This window comes from Dunckerocampus dactyliophorus, chromosome 15 (assembly GCF_027744805.1).
Source record: "Dunckerocampus dactyliophorus isolate RoL2022-P2 chromosome 15, RoL_Ddac_1.1, whole genome shotgun sequence".
In the NCBI taxonomy this organism is placed as follows: Eukaryota; Metazoa; Chordata; class Actinopteri; order Syngnathiformes; family Syngnathidae; genus Dunckerocampus; species Dunckerocampus dactyliophorus.
The window spans coordinates 21544356-21564499 of NC_072833.1; the positions used below are offsets into that span (position 1 = coordinate 21544356).

Here is a 20144-nt window from a genome sequence, read left to right on the forward strand (position 1 = left end):
TATATGTAATATTTATATATAATACATATATAATATATACAAAACGTAAATGTTACGTTTTACCTGTAAATTACAGTTTTTTTTCACAAAATAGCAACTTCTTTGCAATAAAAGTATGATTGTATTCTTGATGTAATATTAACCTTTATTTTCTCAGTAGAACAACAGTACGTGCTAGTATATGTTAATCCATGTAATAACGGAACTTCTGTAAAATCACAAATTTGCTTATCGATTGTTGTACACTCCGGATGTTAATGTGTGTAATATTACAACCCAAATAAAATGACAACTTTTTTATTTTTCCTTTCTTTTTTCCTCTGCTAAATATTACTGCTCTATTCTTGGTTGTAATACTATGACAATAAATGTACTTTTTGAAATTAAATTACATTTGAAAAAAAAAATATATATATATATACATAATATTACAAGAAAAGTGTTGTAATTTTACTAAAGTCGTAATATTACAGGCATTAATGTATACTAGTTATTTGTAAATAGTTATGATGCTGATGATGCAGCCATTTTTTGACATGAGTGCCGTATTTATGGGCTTTCTAATTTTAGCTCAAGCTTGGAACTCAAACCTCACTTTCCAGTCTGAGCAGGGCTAAGCTAAAAATAAATATCACAAGCAGCACGACATGACAACGGGTAACAAAAAATTCTAAAATGTGTTTTGTGTGTTTTCTCTCTGTTGCAGTCCGACAGTAACACCAGTTTCCTGCGAGCGGCGAGAGCAGGAAACATCGACAAGGTTCTGGAATATCTAAAAGGGGGCGTCGACATCAACACTTGCAATCAGGTAGAAATGACCATGACATGCACTACCTCTGCTATCTTCACTACTGTCCTGTATAGATTTTTACAAAAGGTGCAACACAGTAAAACTGCACTGCATTTTTGAATGGCCTTTTATTGTGGCCAACCTGAGGCACACCAGTACAATAATCGTGCTCTCTAATCGGAATCATGATATGCCACACCTGTGAGGTGGATGGAAAAAGTTTTACATCTTTGAGTTCAGCTCGTGAAAAATGGGAGCAAAAACTCCATTGCTTTTATATTTTAGATGTTTGTTATTCAAGCGCTGCACGGTGGTCTAGTGGTTAGCACGTTGACCAACACAGTAACAGCTTGGAGATCGGGAAGACTTGGGTTCGATTCTCCCTTGGGCATTTCTGTGTGGAGTTTGCATGTTCTCCCCCGTGGCTTCCTCCCACATTCCAAAAACATGCATGTTAGGTTAATTGGAGACTCTAAATTGTCCATAGGTATGAATGTGAGTGTGAATGGTTGTTTGTCTATATGTGCCCTGTGATTGGCTGGCAACCAGTCCAGGGAGTACCCCGCCTGTCGCCCGAAGTCAGCTGGGATAGGCTCCAGCATGCCCCAGCGACCCTAATGAGGAAGAAGCGGGATAGAAAATGGATGGATGTTATTCAAGCGAAAAAACATGACTTTATGACTTTATTCTCAGAAGATTACGACTTCAAACATTACTGTCGGATTATTGCCTGTGTTTTCTTGAAAGTATTTTAACAAGAACAAAATTGAAATTTTACAAAACAGACATTTAGAAATTAAAAAACTAAAAAGTTGAAATTTTATGAAAACAAGTCATAAAGCTGTAATATTATGGGCCTAAACATTTACAAGCGTTAAATCGTGGACACAGTCGCAATTCAGCAGAAACAACCTTTCAAATTTGCAGATTATTTTGTATTTGTATTTTTCTTCCCCGAACCTTTTTCTGCAGAAAACACATCTCATTCATCAATCACTATAGGGGGAGTTACATCCCGCCGTACATGCTCCTATGTGCTAGCTACTAGGAGTGTGACAATATCTCGATATAGCGATATATCGCGATATTTCATCTCCCGATCGATATGCGCCCGCCAAGTATTGATAATTTTGATTTACTTACGTTCGCTATAAACTGCCTCACTCATTATTAGTTCCTTTTGCCTAATTCCTTGGCGGTCCACTAGGGGACCGCCTCGCGGGAACGGCGGAAAAGTCGGCGGAAGTCGACAAGCGAAGTAAACACACAACAAGAGTGAAAATGGCGTACACGAGCGGAAAACGGTTGAAAGATGCACCGGCAGCCTACAAGTCAAAAGTGTGGATGCATTTGGGGTTTGACAGTACTGATGGTGGAACAAAGCTGGAGAAGGACTTTGCTACATGCAAGAACTGTTTCACAAAAGTCACGTATACTGGGAACACAACGAATGTGCGCAGCCACTTGCAGCACCATCACCCAGAGCTAGTAAGCCAAAAAGCCGTGGCCAGACCACCGTGGGGGCTCTACTTCAAGCAAAACTTTCAACCCCCCCAGGTCAAAGTCAGTCACTCACGGCATATCTGTGTATATTTGCAAGGATCTGCGGCCGTACAGTGATGTCGAGAATGATGGGTTTTGCTTTTTGATGCGCACTTTGGAACCACGCTACGAAATATCAAGTCGAAAACATCTCACCAAAAGCTTGTTTATCAAATTTTGTTGGTTCCCTCAAAATGTGCAGGTAGATGCCTTGCAGTAAATGTGCACTTTACAGCAGTGTTACACAGAAATGGGAATGGTATACACTGTACTGTATATGGTATATACAGTGGGAGTGGTAAACACTGTATATGGTATATACAGTGGGAGTGGTATACACTGTACTGTATATGGTATATACAGTGGGAGTGGTAAACACTGTATATGGTATATACAATGGGAGTGGTATACACTGTACTGTATATGGTATATACAGTGGGAGTGGTATACACTGTATATGGTATATACAGTGGGAGTGGTAAACATAGTATATGATATATACGGTGGGAGTGGTATACACTGTACTGTATATGGTATATACAGTGGGAGTGGTATACACTGTATACCACTATATACAGTGGGAGTGGTAAACACTGTATATGGTATATACAGTGGGAGTGGTAAACACTGTACTGTATATAGTATATACAGTGGGAGTGGTAAACACTGTATATGGTATATACAGTGGGAGTGGTATACACTGTACTGTATATGGTATATACAGTGGGAGTGGTAAACACTGTATATGGTATATACAATGGGAGTGGTATACACTGTACTGTATATGGTATATACAGTGGGAGTGGTATACACTGTATACCACTATATACAGTGGGAGTGGTATACACTGTATATGGTATATACAGTGGGAGTGGTAAACATAGTATATGATATATACGGTGGGAGTGGTATACACTGTACTGTATATGGTATATACAGTGGGAGTGGTATACACTGTATACCACTATATACAGTGGGATTGGTAAACACTGTATATGGTATATACAGTGGGAGTGGTAAACACTGTACTGTATATAGTATATACAGTGGGAGTGGTAAACACTGTATATGGTATATACAGTGGGAATGGTATACACTGTACTGTATATGGTATATACAGTGGGAGTGGTAAACACTGTATATGGTATATACAGTGGGAGTGGTATACACTGTACTGTATATGGTATATACAGTGGGAGTGGTAAACACTGTATATGGTATATACAGTGGGAATGGAATACACTGTACTGTATATGGTATATACAGTGGGAGTGGTAAACACTGTATATGGTATATACAGTGGGAGTGGTATACACTGTACTGTATATGGTATATATAGGTGGGAGTGGTAAACACTGTATATGGTATATACAGTGGGAGTGGTATACACTGTACTGTATATGGTATATACAGTTGGAGTGGTATACACTGTACTGTATATGGTATATACAGTGGGAGTGGTAAACACTGTATATGGTATATACGGTGTTTACCATATCTGTCTAGTGACCCTCCAGGGTGCGTATTTACACTAAACTTTATTGTGAAGCAGGAGGCCAAAAATATGGCCCTGTGTGCTGCAAATGGCCCGCGGGCCGCAGGTTTTTGGACCTTGCTTTATCCCATATTTATTTTCACATAACATGGTTCTCTTTAATGTATGTGGAGCGTGGTTGTAGACCTGATCCATGCTTTAAGTAAATAAACTTGACTTGACTCTAACCATGCAATGGACATAAGAAATAATGTCCATTCAATCAATCTGTTTCAGAAAGCCAAAGATGTTAACGTTTTTATAGTTTTACAATTGTAGTTTTACGCGCAGGAAACAATTTGAAATGCATAGAAAAACATATAATTGATGAATGAAAGGGATAAATGAACATTCAAGGTTACTTTTACCTTCACTGAAGACATGATTCTTGACGTGACTGAAAAACAGGAAACATCGTGCTTTGGGAACAGTTACGTCTTCAATGAAGGTAAAAGTAACCTTAAAGGGTCCCTGACATGACTTAGCAACTTTGCTTAAATATGTTAGATATTGTTTGGAATTATTACATTGTTCAATTTATAGTTCGCTGTTCAGCTGTGTACGAGACGGAGGTTGTTTACAGTGATTATAGCGAAGATTTGAGTGATGTGTCACTACTTTTTGAGGAGAACAGAAGGGAGAAACATTTGGGGATGACATAGAGAACTTGCAGAACATGAACTTAAGCCTTAAGACATGGATATGAAAAATGGTCGCCTTCAAAACACAGAAACTTAAGTGTAAATTACTCTGGAGTTGCTTATCCTTCAATTATTGTTTTAAATCGGCTTCTTAATGAGCGTAAAGGGGTCTTTATAGCCTTTTTAAAAATATTTTGCCGCCGTCGCCTCCCACCGTCAGCATATCGCTGTGAAAAGATGAAAAGAACTCGAGGTGGGCTTCCATCTGTCTCGTTCTCTGCACTTGCTTTGTCCATTTTTGTCTTAAACCTTCCCCTTTTGGAAAAGAAAACACTCTTATGGTATCACTCGGGTACTATGAACATCCAGCAGCAAGACAAGACATTTTGGCATGACTATTATTTTGATGAAAAATATACTGAACAAGTCGACAAGCTACCTCGAGAAGCGTTTCTTTACTCTGCTTTAGCTGAGAGGTGTCATCTCGATGACGTCACTTCCGGAATGAGGCTGAAGTGCAAGAGCTATTGCATCATGAGTGGCACCATGAAATATCAATGTATTTTTTACGAATTTACCGTTCGCTTTCAAAACTCTTAACAATGTAGAACATAATTAAAAAACAATATATAACATATTTAAGCAAAGTTAATCAAGTCAGGGACTCTTTCGAATGTACATTTTTGCATTTCATTCCTCAATTATATGTATTTAGAATTGCTTTATTCATGTAAAACTATAACTGTAACTATAAAAATGTGTTTTGTGTGGTGAGGATAAATGTACATTTGCAGGACAAGTGCACTTTTTTGGAATTTTGCCCATCATTCTCTAATCCTTATGTAAGACGTGAACACATTCAGTTTCTTAAAAAGCTGGCATTTAACCAAATGTCGCAAGTGTAAATAGAACGGCTTGGAGATTAAACGTTCCGAAAACTCCAAACACGTATACTACTGCGCTATCTGAAGTTCATAATCAATATTTATCTAAAAATAAAAATAACAAAAATCTAAAATACTCACCAGAGAATACTCACCAATTGCTCCTGCCCCAAACCCATTGCTAATCATGTGTATGTGACAGGGGCCAGCACTCCTGATTCTGAAGGCCCTGGGCAGATTACATTGATGTGCCAACACATAGAAGCTGAAATTTGATTGGACAAAAAAAATCTAACATACACATACGCTATTGAAAGCAGTGGAGCCAAGAAACAGGCTACAAAATGAAGATAAAAGGCTGTTGCAAATAAATTAATATCATTTAATGGAACAAATACTACAATTTAATAGGGCTGTCAAAGTTAACGCATTAATAATGAGTTTGCAAGAATTTCCTTTAACACCACAATCTTTTTTTGACGCACGATTAACGCACGTCCTCTTTGACCATCGGCCCACACTGTAGTTTGAGGAAACGCACCATTCAAAATGGTAAGTTTAGCTTCAAAACCCTGGCAGATGGCTCTCTCAACAAGACCAAAGGTGTTTGTATCTACTGTCGCTGTGAGTTGAATTGTCACGGAGTATGGCGAGTAGTCTCTGTAAATGCCAGAGAAAAAGGGACTGGAGCACTGCAGGTATTGTTCTATTGTCGTTTATACAGTGGTACCTTGTCATAGGAGTGTCCCAACTAATGTTTTTCACTTATGAAAGCCGTGGCTGATTGTTTGCTTTGAACAGCGAGCTAAAATTTGCATGTTTGATGTGTCTCTTCTCCTGTCTGTCCTCCTCTTCAGTGATGATGTTGGTTGATTTGTCGAGTGTTCTGACAACTGATCGTTTGTGTGCTGTGGGGTGTTCAGAAGTCCAGAGAAAATATTAGTCAGTGTTGTTGGTTTTCTGTGTACTATAATCTATTGGCTGTTGTCGTCTTTGCGGTAGAGTTTCATGCCCGGAAACGCTATGGTCCCATCTTTTGCTTATTCATGTGTGAGTTTCCGGTTTTGTCTATGCTGTTTAGGTGGTCTGTAAGTTCCTGTGTATGCCCTTTTTACATGTTTTTGAAGATTTCATTCACGTAATTGGCAACTTTAACATTGTCCATAGGTCTCAATGTGGGTTTGAATGGTTGTCTATATGTACCCTGTGTTTAACTGGCGACCAGTCCAGGGTGTACCCCGCCTCCTGCCCGAAGTCAGCTGGGATAGGCTCCAGCATACCCGCAACCCAAGTGAGGATAAGTAGCATAGAAGATGGATGGATGGATGTCGTCCACATAGCGTGGGTCTGCAGTGGATGGGGGCTGTGTTTATGGCTTTAATTTCCAAATTCTCCTTGAAAAAGCTGCTAATTATGTCTGTGTATGATACCTTTGTACCAGTGGCATGCGGTCAGGGGAGCCTCACCTGTCATAATGATAAAACAAATAATAACAAAATAAATGTGTGCCCACTGAACTGTATTATAAATGTATTTTCTGCATGATTCCAATCTCATTTTACGTTTTCTTAGGTGAAAATTGCTGAATGTGTTTCCTGATCAAATACAGCAGGGGTGCTCACACTTTCTTAGCCTGCGAGCTACTTGTAAAATGACCAAGTCCCAAAGATCAACCTCCTACTATAAACATAGAGAATATATATTTAGTATAAAATTGACTACCATAAATTCGGGTGTATGAGCTGCACCTACTAAATTTAGGGGAGTAAACAGATTTGTACATATATAAGCCTCACCGGTATATAAAAGGTACATGTCCACGTCATAGAATGGCATATCACACTCAAAACAAGCCTGTCAACACACACGAGTACAGGAGGTCAGTGTATATAACAGTATAACAATATAACAGTCTGACTTACGTGTGATCCAATGAAGAACATCAAACTAATCACACAGCAACTTAACACCGCAAAAGTGTACCTCAGAAATGCACCAACATCTACCAGTGTGAGTTTAAAATGAAAAAAGAACATTTTAAAATTTTGCCATAATACATTTCGTCTGAGCAAACATTTAATTGTAGGATAAGCGGCATAGAAAATATATGGCTGGATAGCTCTGTAATGCTGCCTGTGTCCGCCAGAGGGAGCCCAGAGGGAGGCTGACTTGCTCTGAGGCAATACATTGTGGGAGAGCTTTAAAAGATTAGTTTTATGTGCGCCTTTTGAGTGTTAAGTTGTTAAGTTGTGTGTGTAGATAGTGTTCTTCTTTCGATGACACCGTCAGACTGTTATATTGTTATGCTGTTAGATATGCTGACCTCCTGCAGTGCCCTATGGGTTGTCAGGCTTGTTAGGAGTGCACTGATATTTCATGATTGGTGTGCTTAATCTGTTGTATAAGACATGTTTTCTGAAACTACCTTTGAACCCTTTTACAGCAGTGCAGCTAATTTATGGCAAACTTCTAATCTCGTGACAGCTACTTTACTTCAGAACTACTACAAATTGTTTAAATACTGTGCCGCTCACGAGTCAGTGAGGACAGGGTAGCTCTTTCTTTGGCAGGGGCCAATCACGAGCTGTCGGTGCACCCACAACGAGCTTGTCAACCTACTGGAAATCGCAGGTCATTAAATATAACAGTATAACAATATAACAGTCTGTGCTATGAGAAAACTCACGACAAGCTTGCCAACCCATTGGAAATTGCAGGAGATTGTTACTTAATATAACTCGCGTTGTCATTTTACAAAGAACACTAAACTCATCACACAGCAACTTAATATTCAAAAGTTATAGCTGAAAAATATACAAACATGTACCAATACGAATTTAAATTGAAAAAAGTTTTGCCATAATGCATTGTGTCTGAGCAACGCAATCATTGTGGCGCTGCAATGACGTTAGTCTCCCTCTGGGCTCTGGGTCCCTCCTCCTCCCTCTGGTGAACAGATGCAGCATTGCAGCACCGTCCATCCTTTTTCTATGCTCCTCCAATTAAATTCTTTGCTCAGACGACATGCATCATGGTCATTTTCATTTTAAACTTGCATCGGTATACCTTTTGAGCGTTAATTTGCTGTGTGATGAGTTTGTGTTCTTTGTAAGATGACACAGTAAGTCAGACTGTTGCATTGAGTAATGTTCTGCAATTTCCAGTGGTTTCACAAGCTTGCTTTGTCATAGCTCATGATTGGCTCCTGTCAAAGAGCTGTCTTGTCATCACATACACGTGCGCACCACAATATACCATTTTATGACGTGGACATGTGCGGCTTATAGTCCAGTGCGGCTTATATATGTACAATTCTGTTTTTTTTTCTAAATTTGGTGGGTGCGGCTTATACACCGGAATTTACGGTATTCTCTTTCTTTTGTATTTCAGAATGGTCTCAATGCCTTGCACCTCGCAGCCAAGGAGGGTCATGTAGATTTGGTTCAGGAGCTGCTGGAAAGGGGAGTCGAATTGAATTCTGCCACAAAGGTAAGGAAAACCCCATTCTTTCTGCAATTGGAGACTGAAGTTGGGAATCTCGTAGATCAGGGTTGGGCAGCTTCTATGATGACGGGGACCAATCGAATGTCACTAATCCTGGGGTGTCCAAAGTTTTTCCACCGAGGGCCACATACTGAAAAATCAAAGGATGTGGGGGCCACTTTAACATTGTCTAATCCTAACCCAGGAATCAGCAATCTTTACCATTCAAAGAGTCATTTTGCTTTCTCTTTCAGTAAAAAAAAAAAAAAAAGTCATGAGCTGCAAAACATTACAGATAGCTTAAAATGAACACCCTTTTAAAACTTTACCTGTTACAACAACAATATTCAACGAAGAGAAGTGCAGCGAGCATGTGTAGCCCTACACTGAAATCATTTAAACACTAAAGTCATATTTGTTCCCATACTGTATTTGTGTAAAATTAAAACAAAAACATAGCCAACTTTAACATAAAAAAGATCAGATTTCACATTTCTGCATATCAGTGTTGTTTGCTCAATAGCGTGAATTGTCACCAATGACCATTCTATTGGTCTTGTCCTTGACTGTTTTTCCAGAGAGCCATTCTTTGATTTTCTGAATCATTTCCTGTTGTTTTTTTTTTTAATTCGGAGAATAGATGCTCTGATATTGTTACCGCCGCCAAGCGCAGCGCAAAGCGCAAGCACAGCGCGGGGTTTATGTTTTTGCCGGTGTTTATCTGTTTCTTTGGGTTCAAAATAACTTGAAAAATTTCGACTGTCCAGTCATCACGTGACCACTCTGAGGAAGACTGCAAGTGGGCAGTTGAAAGTACGAAAAAATCTGCAAACTCTGGTTTGTAAAAAGAACTGTTTATGTATGAATCAACCTCATTGGACTACAACAAGTAGACATTAGTAAGGTAAACTGTCCATCACTCAGATAATCTCATAAAGTCTAATTGTGACTAACACTACAAATAAAAGTTTGCAAAAACACCCATCAACCAAGTGAAATTAATATTGTGTCAATATTTATTTTTCTAACACCCTGTTTTCTTACAAAAAATAGAGAGCTCAAGAACAGTCAGCAGTTTACAGAACTAGGACTGCGCTCATATACTGTAGTGCAGTCAGGCTAGGGGTATTTCAACTTAAACTTCACTCTTTTACAGAGACATACACACACACGAACACTCTTTTACATGTCTTTCAACATACAACTCGTTATTAATGCGTTAACTTTGACAGGCCTAATTACGACATCATTATAGGGCATAAGTTAAGGCAAAAAAATGATATATATATATAGATATATATATATACACATATATACATATGGTTTACCTTAGTGAACATAACATTACCTCCTGTCATTCGTGTGATACAGTGGTGTGAGAAAGTGTTTGCCCCCTTCCTGATTTTTAATTTTGCATGTTTGTCACACTCAAATGCTTTAGACCATCGAACAAATTTAAATATTAGACAACAGAACAATGAGAACACAACTGAACACAAAATGCAGTTTTTAAATGAAACGTTTGGTTTGGTTTAGTTTATTTGAACATGAAGGTTACAATGGAATACATCTCATAAATCATTCTTTCACAGTTCCACATGTCCAAAAGGAGTAGGAAGAAGAAAAATTTCCTCTGTGATTTCGATCAGTGCCATAGAAGTTGAAATGTTAGCTCTGTATCCGTATTGACTACCTGCTAGTAATTTGTTGTTATTAATAAATTTGTCCAACCTGTTGTTAAATAGCTTCTCCATAATTTCAGAAAACTGAGGTAATAAGGAAACTGGTCGGTAGATTGTAAATTGAAGTTTGTCTCCATTTTTGAAAATTGGAACCACTTTAGCTATTTTCATTTTGTTAGGAAATTTTCCAGTCGGAAACGTAAGTTACTAATACTATATGTTAACGGCTCTACGATCTCATTGATGACCCTTTTAATTGATTCCATTTCCATTTCATTACAATCAGTTGATGTTTTTGCCATAAATTTTTTGACAATGTCAGTGATTTCCTTTTTGGTTACAACAGTGAGAAACATGGAATTGAGATTCCTATCAATGATATCATTCCATTCATCCATTGTCTGGAGTTTTGGAATTTCTTCTTCCAGTTTTGGTCTAATATTTACAAAATAATTGTTAAACATTTCAACTACCTCATTCATGTCATTCCTGTTAGTGTTTCCATTCCATTTTCCTCCGCTTATCTTATCTGGGTCCGGGTCACGGGGCCAGCAGTCTTAGTAAGGAAGCCCAGACTTCCCGGTCCCCGACTACCTCCTCCAGCTCCACCGGGAGGACACCAAGGCATTCCCAGGCCAGCTGTGAGACATAATCCCTCCAGCGTGTCCTAGGTCTTCCCCGGGGCCTTCTCCCGGCTGGGCATGCCCGAAACACCTCACCAGGGAGGCGTCCGGGAGGCATCCGGACGAGATGCCCGAGCCACCTCAGCTGGCTCCTCTCGATGTGAAGGAGCAGCGGCTCTACTCTGAGCTCCTCCCGGATGACCGAGCTCCTCACCCTGTCTCTTAGGGTGAGTCCCGCCACCCTACAAAGAAAACTCATTTCAGCCGCTTGTATCCTCGATCTCGTTCTTTCGGTCATGACCCAAAGCTCATGACCATAGGTGAGGGTGGAAACATAGATAGAACGGTAAATTGAGAGCTTTGCCTTCCGGCTCAGCTCTCTCTTCACCACGACGGTCCGGTACAGCGACCGCATTACTGCAGACGCTGCGCCCATCCTCCAATCGACCTCACGCGCCAACCTTCCCTCAATCGAGAACAAGACCCCGAGATACTTGAACTCCTCCACCTGGTGCAAGACCTCATTCCCAACTTGGAGGGAGCAATCCACCCTTTTCCGACTGAGAACCATGGCCTCAGATTTGGAGGTGCTGAGTCTCATCCCAGAAGCTTCACACTCAGATGCAAACCGCCCCAGTAAACGCTGCAGGTCACAGCCCGATGAGGCCATCAGGACCACGTCGTCCGCAAATAGCAGAGACGAGATCCTAGGGCCCCCGAACTGGACTCCCTCGACCCCTTGGCTGCGCCTAGAAATTCTGTCCATGAAAATTATGAACAGAATCGGTGACAAAGGGCAGCCTTGGCAGAGGCCAACGTTCACCGGAAACAGGCTTGACTTACTGCTGGCAATGCGAACCAGGCTCCTGCTCCGATTATACAAGGACCGAATGGCACGTAGTAGCGCGCCAACAATCCCATACTCCTGGAGCACCCCCCACAGGACACCGCGAGGGACACGGTCGAATGCCTTTTCCAGGTCCACAAAGCACATGTAGACCGGTTGGGCAAACTCCCAAGTACCCTCCAGTACCCTTGCAAGGGTGTAGAGCTGGTCCAGTGTTCCGCGACCAGGACGAAAACCACATTGCACCTCCTGTAGCCGAGGTTCGACTGTCCCCTTCTCTCCAGCACCCTGGAATAGACTTTCCCAGGGAGGCTGAGGAGTGTGATCCCCCTGTAGTTGGAACACATCCTCCGGTCACCCTTCTTGAAAAGGGGGACCACTACCCCAGTCTGCCAATCCAGAGGTACTGTTCCCAACTTCCACGCAATGTTGAAGAGACGTGTCAGCCAAGACAGTCCCTCAACATCCAGAGCCTTGAGGAATTCAGGGCGAAACTCGTCCACCCCTGGAGCTTTGCCACTGGGGAGCGTTTTGACTACCTCAGATACCTCAGCCACGGTGATGGAACTCTCCACGTTTGTGTCCTCAGCCTCTGCTTCCTCTATGGAAGGTATGTCAGTGGGATTGAGAAGGGCCTCAAAGTATTCCTTCCACCGCCCAACTATATCCTCAGTCGAGGTCAGCAGGCCCCCGTCCCCACTGTAAACAGTGTGGACTGGGCAGGTTTGCCAGAACCTCTTCGAGGCCAACTGAAAGTCGTGTTCCATAGCCTCACCGAACTCCTCCCAAACCAGGGTTTTTGCCTCGCCGAAGCCGCGTGCCGCTTGGCCTGACGGTACCTGTCAGCTTCTTCAGGAGTCCCACAAGCCATCCATGCTTGATAAGTTAGTGTTTCCAACCATGAAATAGTGAGGGTAGTCTGCTTTTTTAGTGCTGTTTCTTATGATGCTATTTAAGATACCCCAAGTTGCTCTCATGTTATTTTTTATTCTTATCTATCTATCTTGCACACTCTCAAGATAGGAGTCATCTTATTTTTATAAGTCTTTTGTTCTGCTTCTGTAGTTTGTTGAATGATGAATGTCCTGTATAATGTATTTTTCTTCTTACAGGCGTTTTTTAGTCCTTTTGTCATCCATGGCTGATTGTTTTTCTTTTGCTTCTTGGACTTTTCTTGCCAGGGACAGTTCTTATCGTAGAGCTCCATATCAGTGCCTAGACAGTTGTCATATGCTTCATCCACATCTTTTGCACTGTAGACCCTCTCCCAACTTTGTTCTTCTAGATCTTTCCTAAAAGTGCTGACATGATCCTCGGTGCACAGTCTTTTTATTATAATGTTCATTGTAAATTATGAACACTAGAAGATGATCACTGATGTTACTAATTAACAGGCCACTGATAGTATTGTTATCAAAGTCATTGGTGAATATATTATCGATAAGGGTGGCACAGTAGTCTGTTATTCTACTTGGTGGAATTATTTTAGCATATAAACTCAAACTATACATTGCGTCTGTGAAGTCATCTATTTCCTTGTACTTATGTGGATTCAAAAGATCAATATTGAAGTCTCCACATATAAAAATAGTTTTTTGACCTATGTCTGTAAACGTTATCTTAATCCAATCCTCAAGCATTCCAGTCCTTGACTTTGGAGTTCTATACACACATCTTATTAGCACATTTTTGCTTTTTTCTTTACAGATTTCAATTGTTATACATTCTAAAATGTTATCAATAACAATTGACATATTCTTCACCATTTTGTAGTTCAGATGTTTGTCCATGTATACAGCCACACCTCCTCTGTTTGAATTGTTCCGGTTTATACACATCATTTCATATACTTCCAGCTCAAAGTCCATTCCTTTGTTGGCATTAATCCAAGTTTCTGAGATTGCAATTACTTCAAAAGGATCCTTGAATTGGTTCAAATATTGTTTGATGTTAGTAAAGTTTGCATACATGCTTCTGCTGTTTATGTGGATGATGGACAACTTATTGCCGATATTAAAATTATTGTTGTATTGCTCATCCGTATAATAACAACAGTCATTTGTAATGTGAAAAAACAAAATTGAGTCCGGATCTAGTCTTTTTCCATATCCAATTGTTTGTGATCTGTGAAACAACAAGTGTCCAATTGTAGATGTTCTTGTGGCATATTAAAGCTCAGTATTTATCTAGATCCTTGATGTCTTTGACAACTCTGGCCTCTGGTCCTCCATTTAATTTGATGAAGATTTTGCAATTTGCACTCCACGTTCCTTGGATCTTTCCTTGCTTCCTGAGATCACGTGCTTTCTTAGCGATTTCAGCATTGCGCTTTGTCAGGTGGTCATGCATGTAGATGTTCCTTTTAGCTTCTTTCCTTGTTTCAGCAGTACAGTCTTGAATTTCCTGTTAGTGAAGTTGACAATGATGACGGGTGTAGTGCTGTTCCTGCCATACAGTGGGATGCAGGTGTCAATAGTTTAGATGTCTACGTCCACCTCCTTCCATACTTTTAACCAAATCCGGAGTGCTTCGACCTGAACTGCTCGAGCCACCACTAGATCCGCTTCTTATCTCTTTTATCTTTGGCATTATTGCGGTTGCTTAGCAACAGTGTCTCGAGTGTTGTCAATTAGCTGTTAGATTGTTTTACTTTGCCTACGGTGTTTAATATTCGTTGTAACAGCGAGTTTGTGTCTCTCACCAGTCCTTGCTAGCTGGAGATATCTCCTCAAGAAGACTCCAAGATGTTTTAAGAGTCCGCAGGTAGCTTGATAGCTTGCCTAAAACGGCTGTCGGCTCTAATTATACGTTTGTTTTGGTGAGTTTACTCCACTCGCTGGTCCGAATTAAGGCAGAAATCTCAGCACTCACTTGCGGAGTTGTAATCGCAAGTTATGGTCAAGAATAGTCACAAAAAGTTTAAAACTCTGGTATTAACAAACGGAGCTGTTCCGTGAGCGTTGTTTCCGCACAACAGGAAGTGATGTTTTGAAAAAAAATTTATTAAGGGAGGAAAAAAAAATTTGTGATATCTTGCAATGAGTCTCTTAAAGCGCTGTGGAGGAATTTTGGCCCACTCATCTTTGCAGAATTGTTGTAATTCGGCTACATTGGAGAGTTTTCCAGCATGAAGTACCTTTTTAAGGATTCAGGTCAGGACTTTGACTAGGCCACTCCAAAGTCTTGATTTTGTTTTTCTTCTGCCATTCAGAGGTGGGCTTGCTGGTGTGTTTGGATCATTGTCCTGCTGCAGAACCCAAGTTGGTTTCAGCTTGAGGTCACAAACTGATGGCCGGACATTCTCCTTCACAGCTACACAGCAGAACTCATGGTTTTATATATCACAGCAAGTCTTTCAGATCCTGAAGCAACAAAGCAGCCGCAGATCATCAGATTACCACCACCATATTTTACTGTTGGTATGATGTTCTTTTTCTGAGGGACACACACCTTCCAAAAAGTTAAACTTTTGTCTCGTCAGACCACAGAGTGTTTTCCCAAAGGTCTTGGGGATCATCAAGATGTTTTCTGGCAAAATTGAGATTAGCCTTAATGTTCTTTTTGTTCAGCAGTGTTTTTTGTCTTGGAACTCTGCCATGCAGGCCATTTTTGCCCAGTGTCTTTCTTATGGTGGAGTCATGAACACTGACCTTAACTGAGGTAAGTGAGGCCTGCGGGTCTTTGGATGTTCTTGTGGTCCTTTGTGACCTCTTGGATGAGTCGTTGCTACGCTCTTGGGGTAATTTTGGTTGGCCGACACTCCTGGGAAGGTTCACCACCGCTACATGTTTTCGCCATTTGTGTATATTGGCTCTCACTGTGGTTTGCTGGAGTCCCAAAGCTTTGGAGAAATGGCTGTATAACCTTTTCCTGACTGACAGATCTCAATTAATCTCAGTTAAGTTATGTTTTAACAGGGGTGGAAATCACTTTTTCACACAGGGCCATGTCGGTTGTTTTTTTTCCCTTAATAATAAAAAGTTTAATTTAAAAACTGCATTTTGTGTTCAGTTGTGTTGTCATAGACTAATATTTAAATTAGTTTGATGATCTGAAACATTCAAGTGTGACAAACGTGCAAAAAAAATAAGAACTCAGGAAGGGGGCAAACACTTTTTCACCACTGTATATACAAATATCAGGTTGTTTTTTTTTGAGCAGGGATGCCTTTTTCGTCTTCATGTTCATCCATCTCCACCTCTGGTCTGTCTTGTGCTTTCGGTTTGATTGAACCACGTTACATGTGTGTTCCCAGTGAAGTTCACAGATACGGGAGGCTCAGCTGCACGCTTAAGCAGAGAGAAGAGAATGCATTTTGCCAAATTCCAGTCTTTTTTAAATTATCATTTTTCAAACAATGTAATTGACCGTTGTGGAGTTTTCTCTCTTTAAAGAAAGGTACCAACAATTTTATCCACGTCTGTACATTCAGAGGGACAGAAATGGCCCAAATGACCTTATTACTACCACATTAAATCAAAATGGCTGACTTCCTGTGCATTATTTAGCATTGGTTTTTGAGACTTTTTTCTGCGTCTGCTTGTGATAGACACACCTACCAAATTTCATGTTTCTAAATGAAACAGTCTTTGGTGGATACATTTTTAAACGTGTGCAATTTTTAGAAAGAAATCGCCCACACTGTAAGTAAAACGTCAATTTCAAACCAAAATGGCAGACCTCCAGTGCATTTTCAAGCATGGGTTCTCATGATAGGGTTCTTGAGAGCTTTGAGTCTTTTCCACAAGTAAACTATTTACTGACGAAATTTTGTTTTGGTAAGTAAAAATTCATCTTCCGGGACTGGATGTTTCTAAAGTTCCAGAAGCACAATTGTCAGTGAGAGATTGCCAAAATGACTTAAAAAATATCCCCTTCAAGCCAAAATGGCTGAATTCTAGCCAAGCCAATTCTTAGAAATGGCCAAAATGACAGACTTCCTGTGCACTTGAGCATGGAGCTATTGAGACTCTTTTGTGCATCTACTCAAGATAGCCAGACCTACAAAATGTCGTGTTGCTAAGTGAAACTGGCTCAGAGTGCAGAATTTTTTTTAACGTTCCAGCAGAACAATTTTTGGAAAGGAATTACCAAAATGAGCCTAAAATGTCAACTTCAAATCAAAATAAAAGACTTGGCATGGGTCCTTGAGACCTTTTTGTGCGGCTACTTGTGATGAATATGCCCACCAAATTTTGTATTGCTCAGTAAGACTCAGTAAGGCTTCAGGGAGAGAAAGAGAGAAATGGTGAAAATGACTTGAATTCAAGCCAAAATGGCTGACTTCTACCCAAAAATTGAAGAAAGTATGTTTTTGCTGTGGGATTCTATTTGCATTTTAATCTAAGCAATACTGCATGTCCTTTGCTGTTTTTACATGTCTATAGAAAGGAAATACAGCACTACACATCTCCTCGCTAGCGGGTCAGGCTGAGGTGGTGAAGATTCTGATCAAGCAAGGCGCCGACATCAACACACAATCTCAGGTGGAGTCAACTTGGACCCGGTTCTTCAGTTCTTCAGATCTAGGGTTTTTCGCTAACGTATATTGTTTGTTTGTGTGTGCAGAATGGATTCACTCCACTTTACATGGCCGCCCAGGAGAATCACCTGGATGTTGTGCGATACCTTCTGGAAAACGGGGGCAACCAGAGCACCGCGACAGAGGTGAGGAGTCCTTTATTATTTTGGGTTTGGTGCGGTAGCTTGTTGTGAGTCTTAAGGAAATTCTTGGATGTTCTAAAAGCAGTGCAGACATCATTTCTACACGCAGCCCCCAATGTTTAAGAGCGTGTCTCCTGATGGCCTAATCGCAGGCCAGTGTCCTCAGGGTTGTGTCCTTGGGATTTGGAGTCCTGTCTTAGGCGGAGACGAGTGGGGGCCTTGTTCAGTTTGAGGAAAGTATGAATCTTAAAATTCACAAGTGGACAATCCATCTATGGTCACAAGTTTTCAAGATAGAAACCAAAAGGACAGGATTGCAGCCAAAATGAGCTTCTTACACAGGATATCTGGGTGCACCCTTGCGGGACGGTGTAAGGAACTTGGTCGTTGATGTGGAGGTGGCTCGGCATCTACTTCAAACTGGAACTGAAACGTTGCACGCCCTGGAGAGATTCATAAGTCTAAACCTTCGTGTCGCCCTACAGCAGTGGTTCCCACACTTTTCACAGTCGCATACCCCTTCGGACATCTGGCTGGGAGTCATGTAACCTCTGTGCACTTATGCACAACATTAACTTTTTTGAACAAGGACGAGGTGAAAGGAAGACGAGAAAGTAGTCAGTCTGTGCAGCATCTGAGAAACTCCTACACATAAGTCTCAATCTGCATCACACATGGTGTGTTCAAGAACCGCCGAACAACGCCCGAAGAAGACACATTATTTGTGAAAGCATAAAATTACTTACATGTGCAAAATTGGGGGCTTTCTAACATATTCAGTGCATCCTTTCAGGCTCATACAACTCAGAAAACACACAAATTAGTCACAACGCCACATAAGAAGACCTGCTCTCATTCAGCACACAATATATATGATCTTGACAAATCTTCAAGATTAAACACTTTTAAGAGCACAACGTCATCATCAAACTTACTTACTGTATTTGTTCATCTAAAGCACACACAACAATGAACAACTTCATGCTGTCATCTTTCTTCTGCAAAGTACTACCGGCTGTGGCTGTTCACATGAGGCCTTTCTCTGTGTTCGGCGCGAATGTAAAACCATTTTATTTAGTGGTTTTCCATGTCTCCTGGAAGGAAACCTCATGGCGGAGCTTGGACATCCTGGAGTGACTCAGTATTCCGAGCCTCAGTGTCCTGCTGGAGGAACTAGTGGAAGTAGGTCTGTTACCAGAAAGACATAGACGTTTTTCCTGCTCTGTGACTCAGACCAAGACAAGTGGAGGACATTGGAGAGCTCCATTGAAGACTCAGGACACACTGCAGGGATTGTATGCACAGCTGGCCAGGAAATGTCACAGTGTCCTCTCTGGTGGAAGTGGAGAAGGTGACCAGAGACAGAAGTCTGGGCATCTCTTAATGTTGACCTGTTAGCGGTTAGCCATTTCTCCTGGAAGGAGACCTTATTGCAGACCTTGGACACCCTGGAGACACACAAGTCCTAGCCTCAGTGCCTCCCTGGAGGAACTGGTGGAAGCAGAGGGCCACCTATTGCTTCCGTGACCCAGACCACGACAGTGGTGGCCTCGGTGTGCACCAAGACCACTCTGCAGGGACCATGTGCCACGGTTGGCCAGGAAACATCTTGTTATCCCCTGGACCTGGAGAAGGTGGCCATTGAGAGGGAATTCAATGGCTAAAATGTCCACCGCTTAAACATTAGCTGAGCACCATGATGTATAAGTAAGCTTGCGTTTAAACTTGTCCCAAAGTTTTTAAGCCTCTTTGTCCTCTGTCACACAGGATGGCTTCACCCCTCTGGCCATCGCCCTTCAGCAGGGTCACAACCAGGTGGTTTCCATCTTATTGGAGAACGATACAAAAGGGAAGGTTCGTTTGCCCGCCTTGCACATTGCCGCCCGCAAAGATGACACCAAATCGGCAGCCCTCCTCCTCCAGAATGACCATAACGCTGATGTCCAGTCGAAGGTAAGACGTTCCTTTTACACCTTTGTGACAGTTTTGTGTTTTATGATGATACCCCTCACTTTGGCACCATGCTCCGCCGACACGCAATGATGAAAAGTTTGTTTTTCGTAATTTAGCATATGCACTATTGTTTATTGTTTGTTATTGTTTTTAAATAATTTGAATTTGAAGAAGAGTTTTATTTTGCGAAACATTTGTACATAGTTATCTTATCCAAAACTGTATTATTTTGCATGAGGAGCCGACAGGCAGAGAGTGTGACTGAGGATTGGTTTGCTAAAAACACATTCAACTGCAGAATAAAGACTACAGTCTATCCAAGACCAAGTAGATTTATCTGTGATTTTTTTTCCACAGTGTTATTGAGTCAATAATTTTAGCTCCAAGTGTGCAGCATTTGATTAAATTCGAGAGGCTTTCGGAATACGTCAGTGGTTTCAATCAGGGCAGTGGGTGGAACTTGTGCATGTATGAGATTCTGTGCATGTGCTTGGTGAAGAG

At 41.1% G+C, this 20144-nt stretch overlaps 1 protein-coding gene across 10 annotated transcripts in view; it reads left to right on the forward strand.

The window, feature by feature from the left end:
* ank2b (ankyrin 2b, neuronal) overlaps nt 1-20144 on the forward strand; it is a 97702-nt gene that overhangs the window by 14753 nt on the left and 62805 nt on the right. For all 10 annotated transcript variants that reach the window (XM_054753916.1, XM_054753917.1, XM_054753913.1 and 7 more), the window contains exons 2-6: nt 707-808; nt 8782-8880; nt 17414-17512; nt 17595-17693; nt 19458-19643. In XM_054753916.1, coding sequence (XP_054609891.1) covers nt 707-808; nt 8782-8880; nt 17414-17512; nt 17595-17693; nt 19458-19643 — 585 coding nt within the window. The remainder of the gene's footprint in view (nt 1-706; nt 809-8781; nt 8881-17413; nt 17513-17594; nt 17694-19457; nt 19644-20144) is intronic.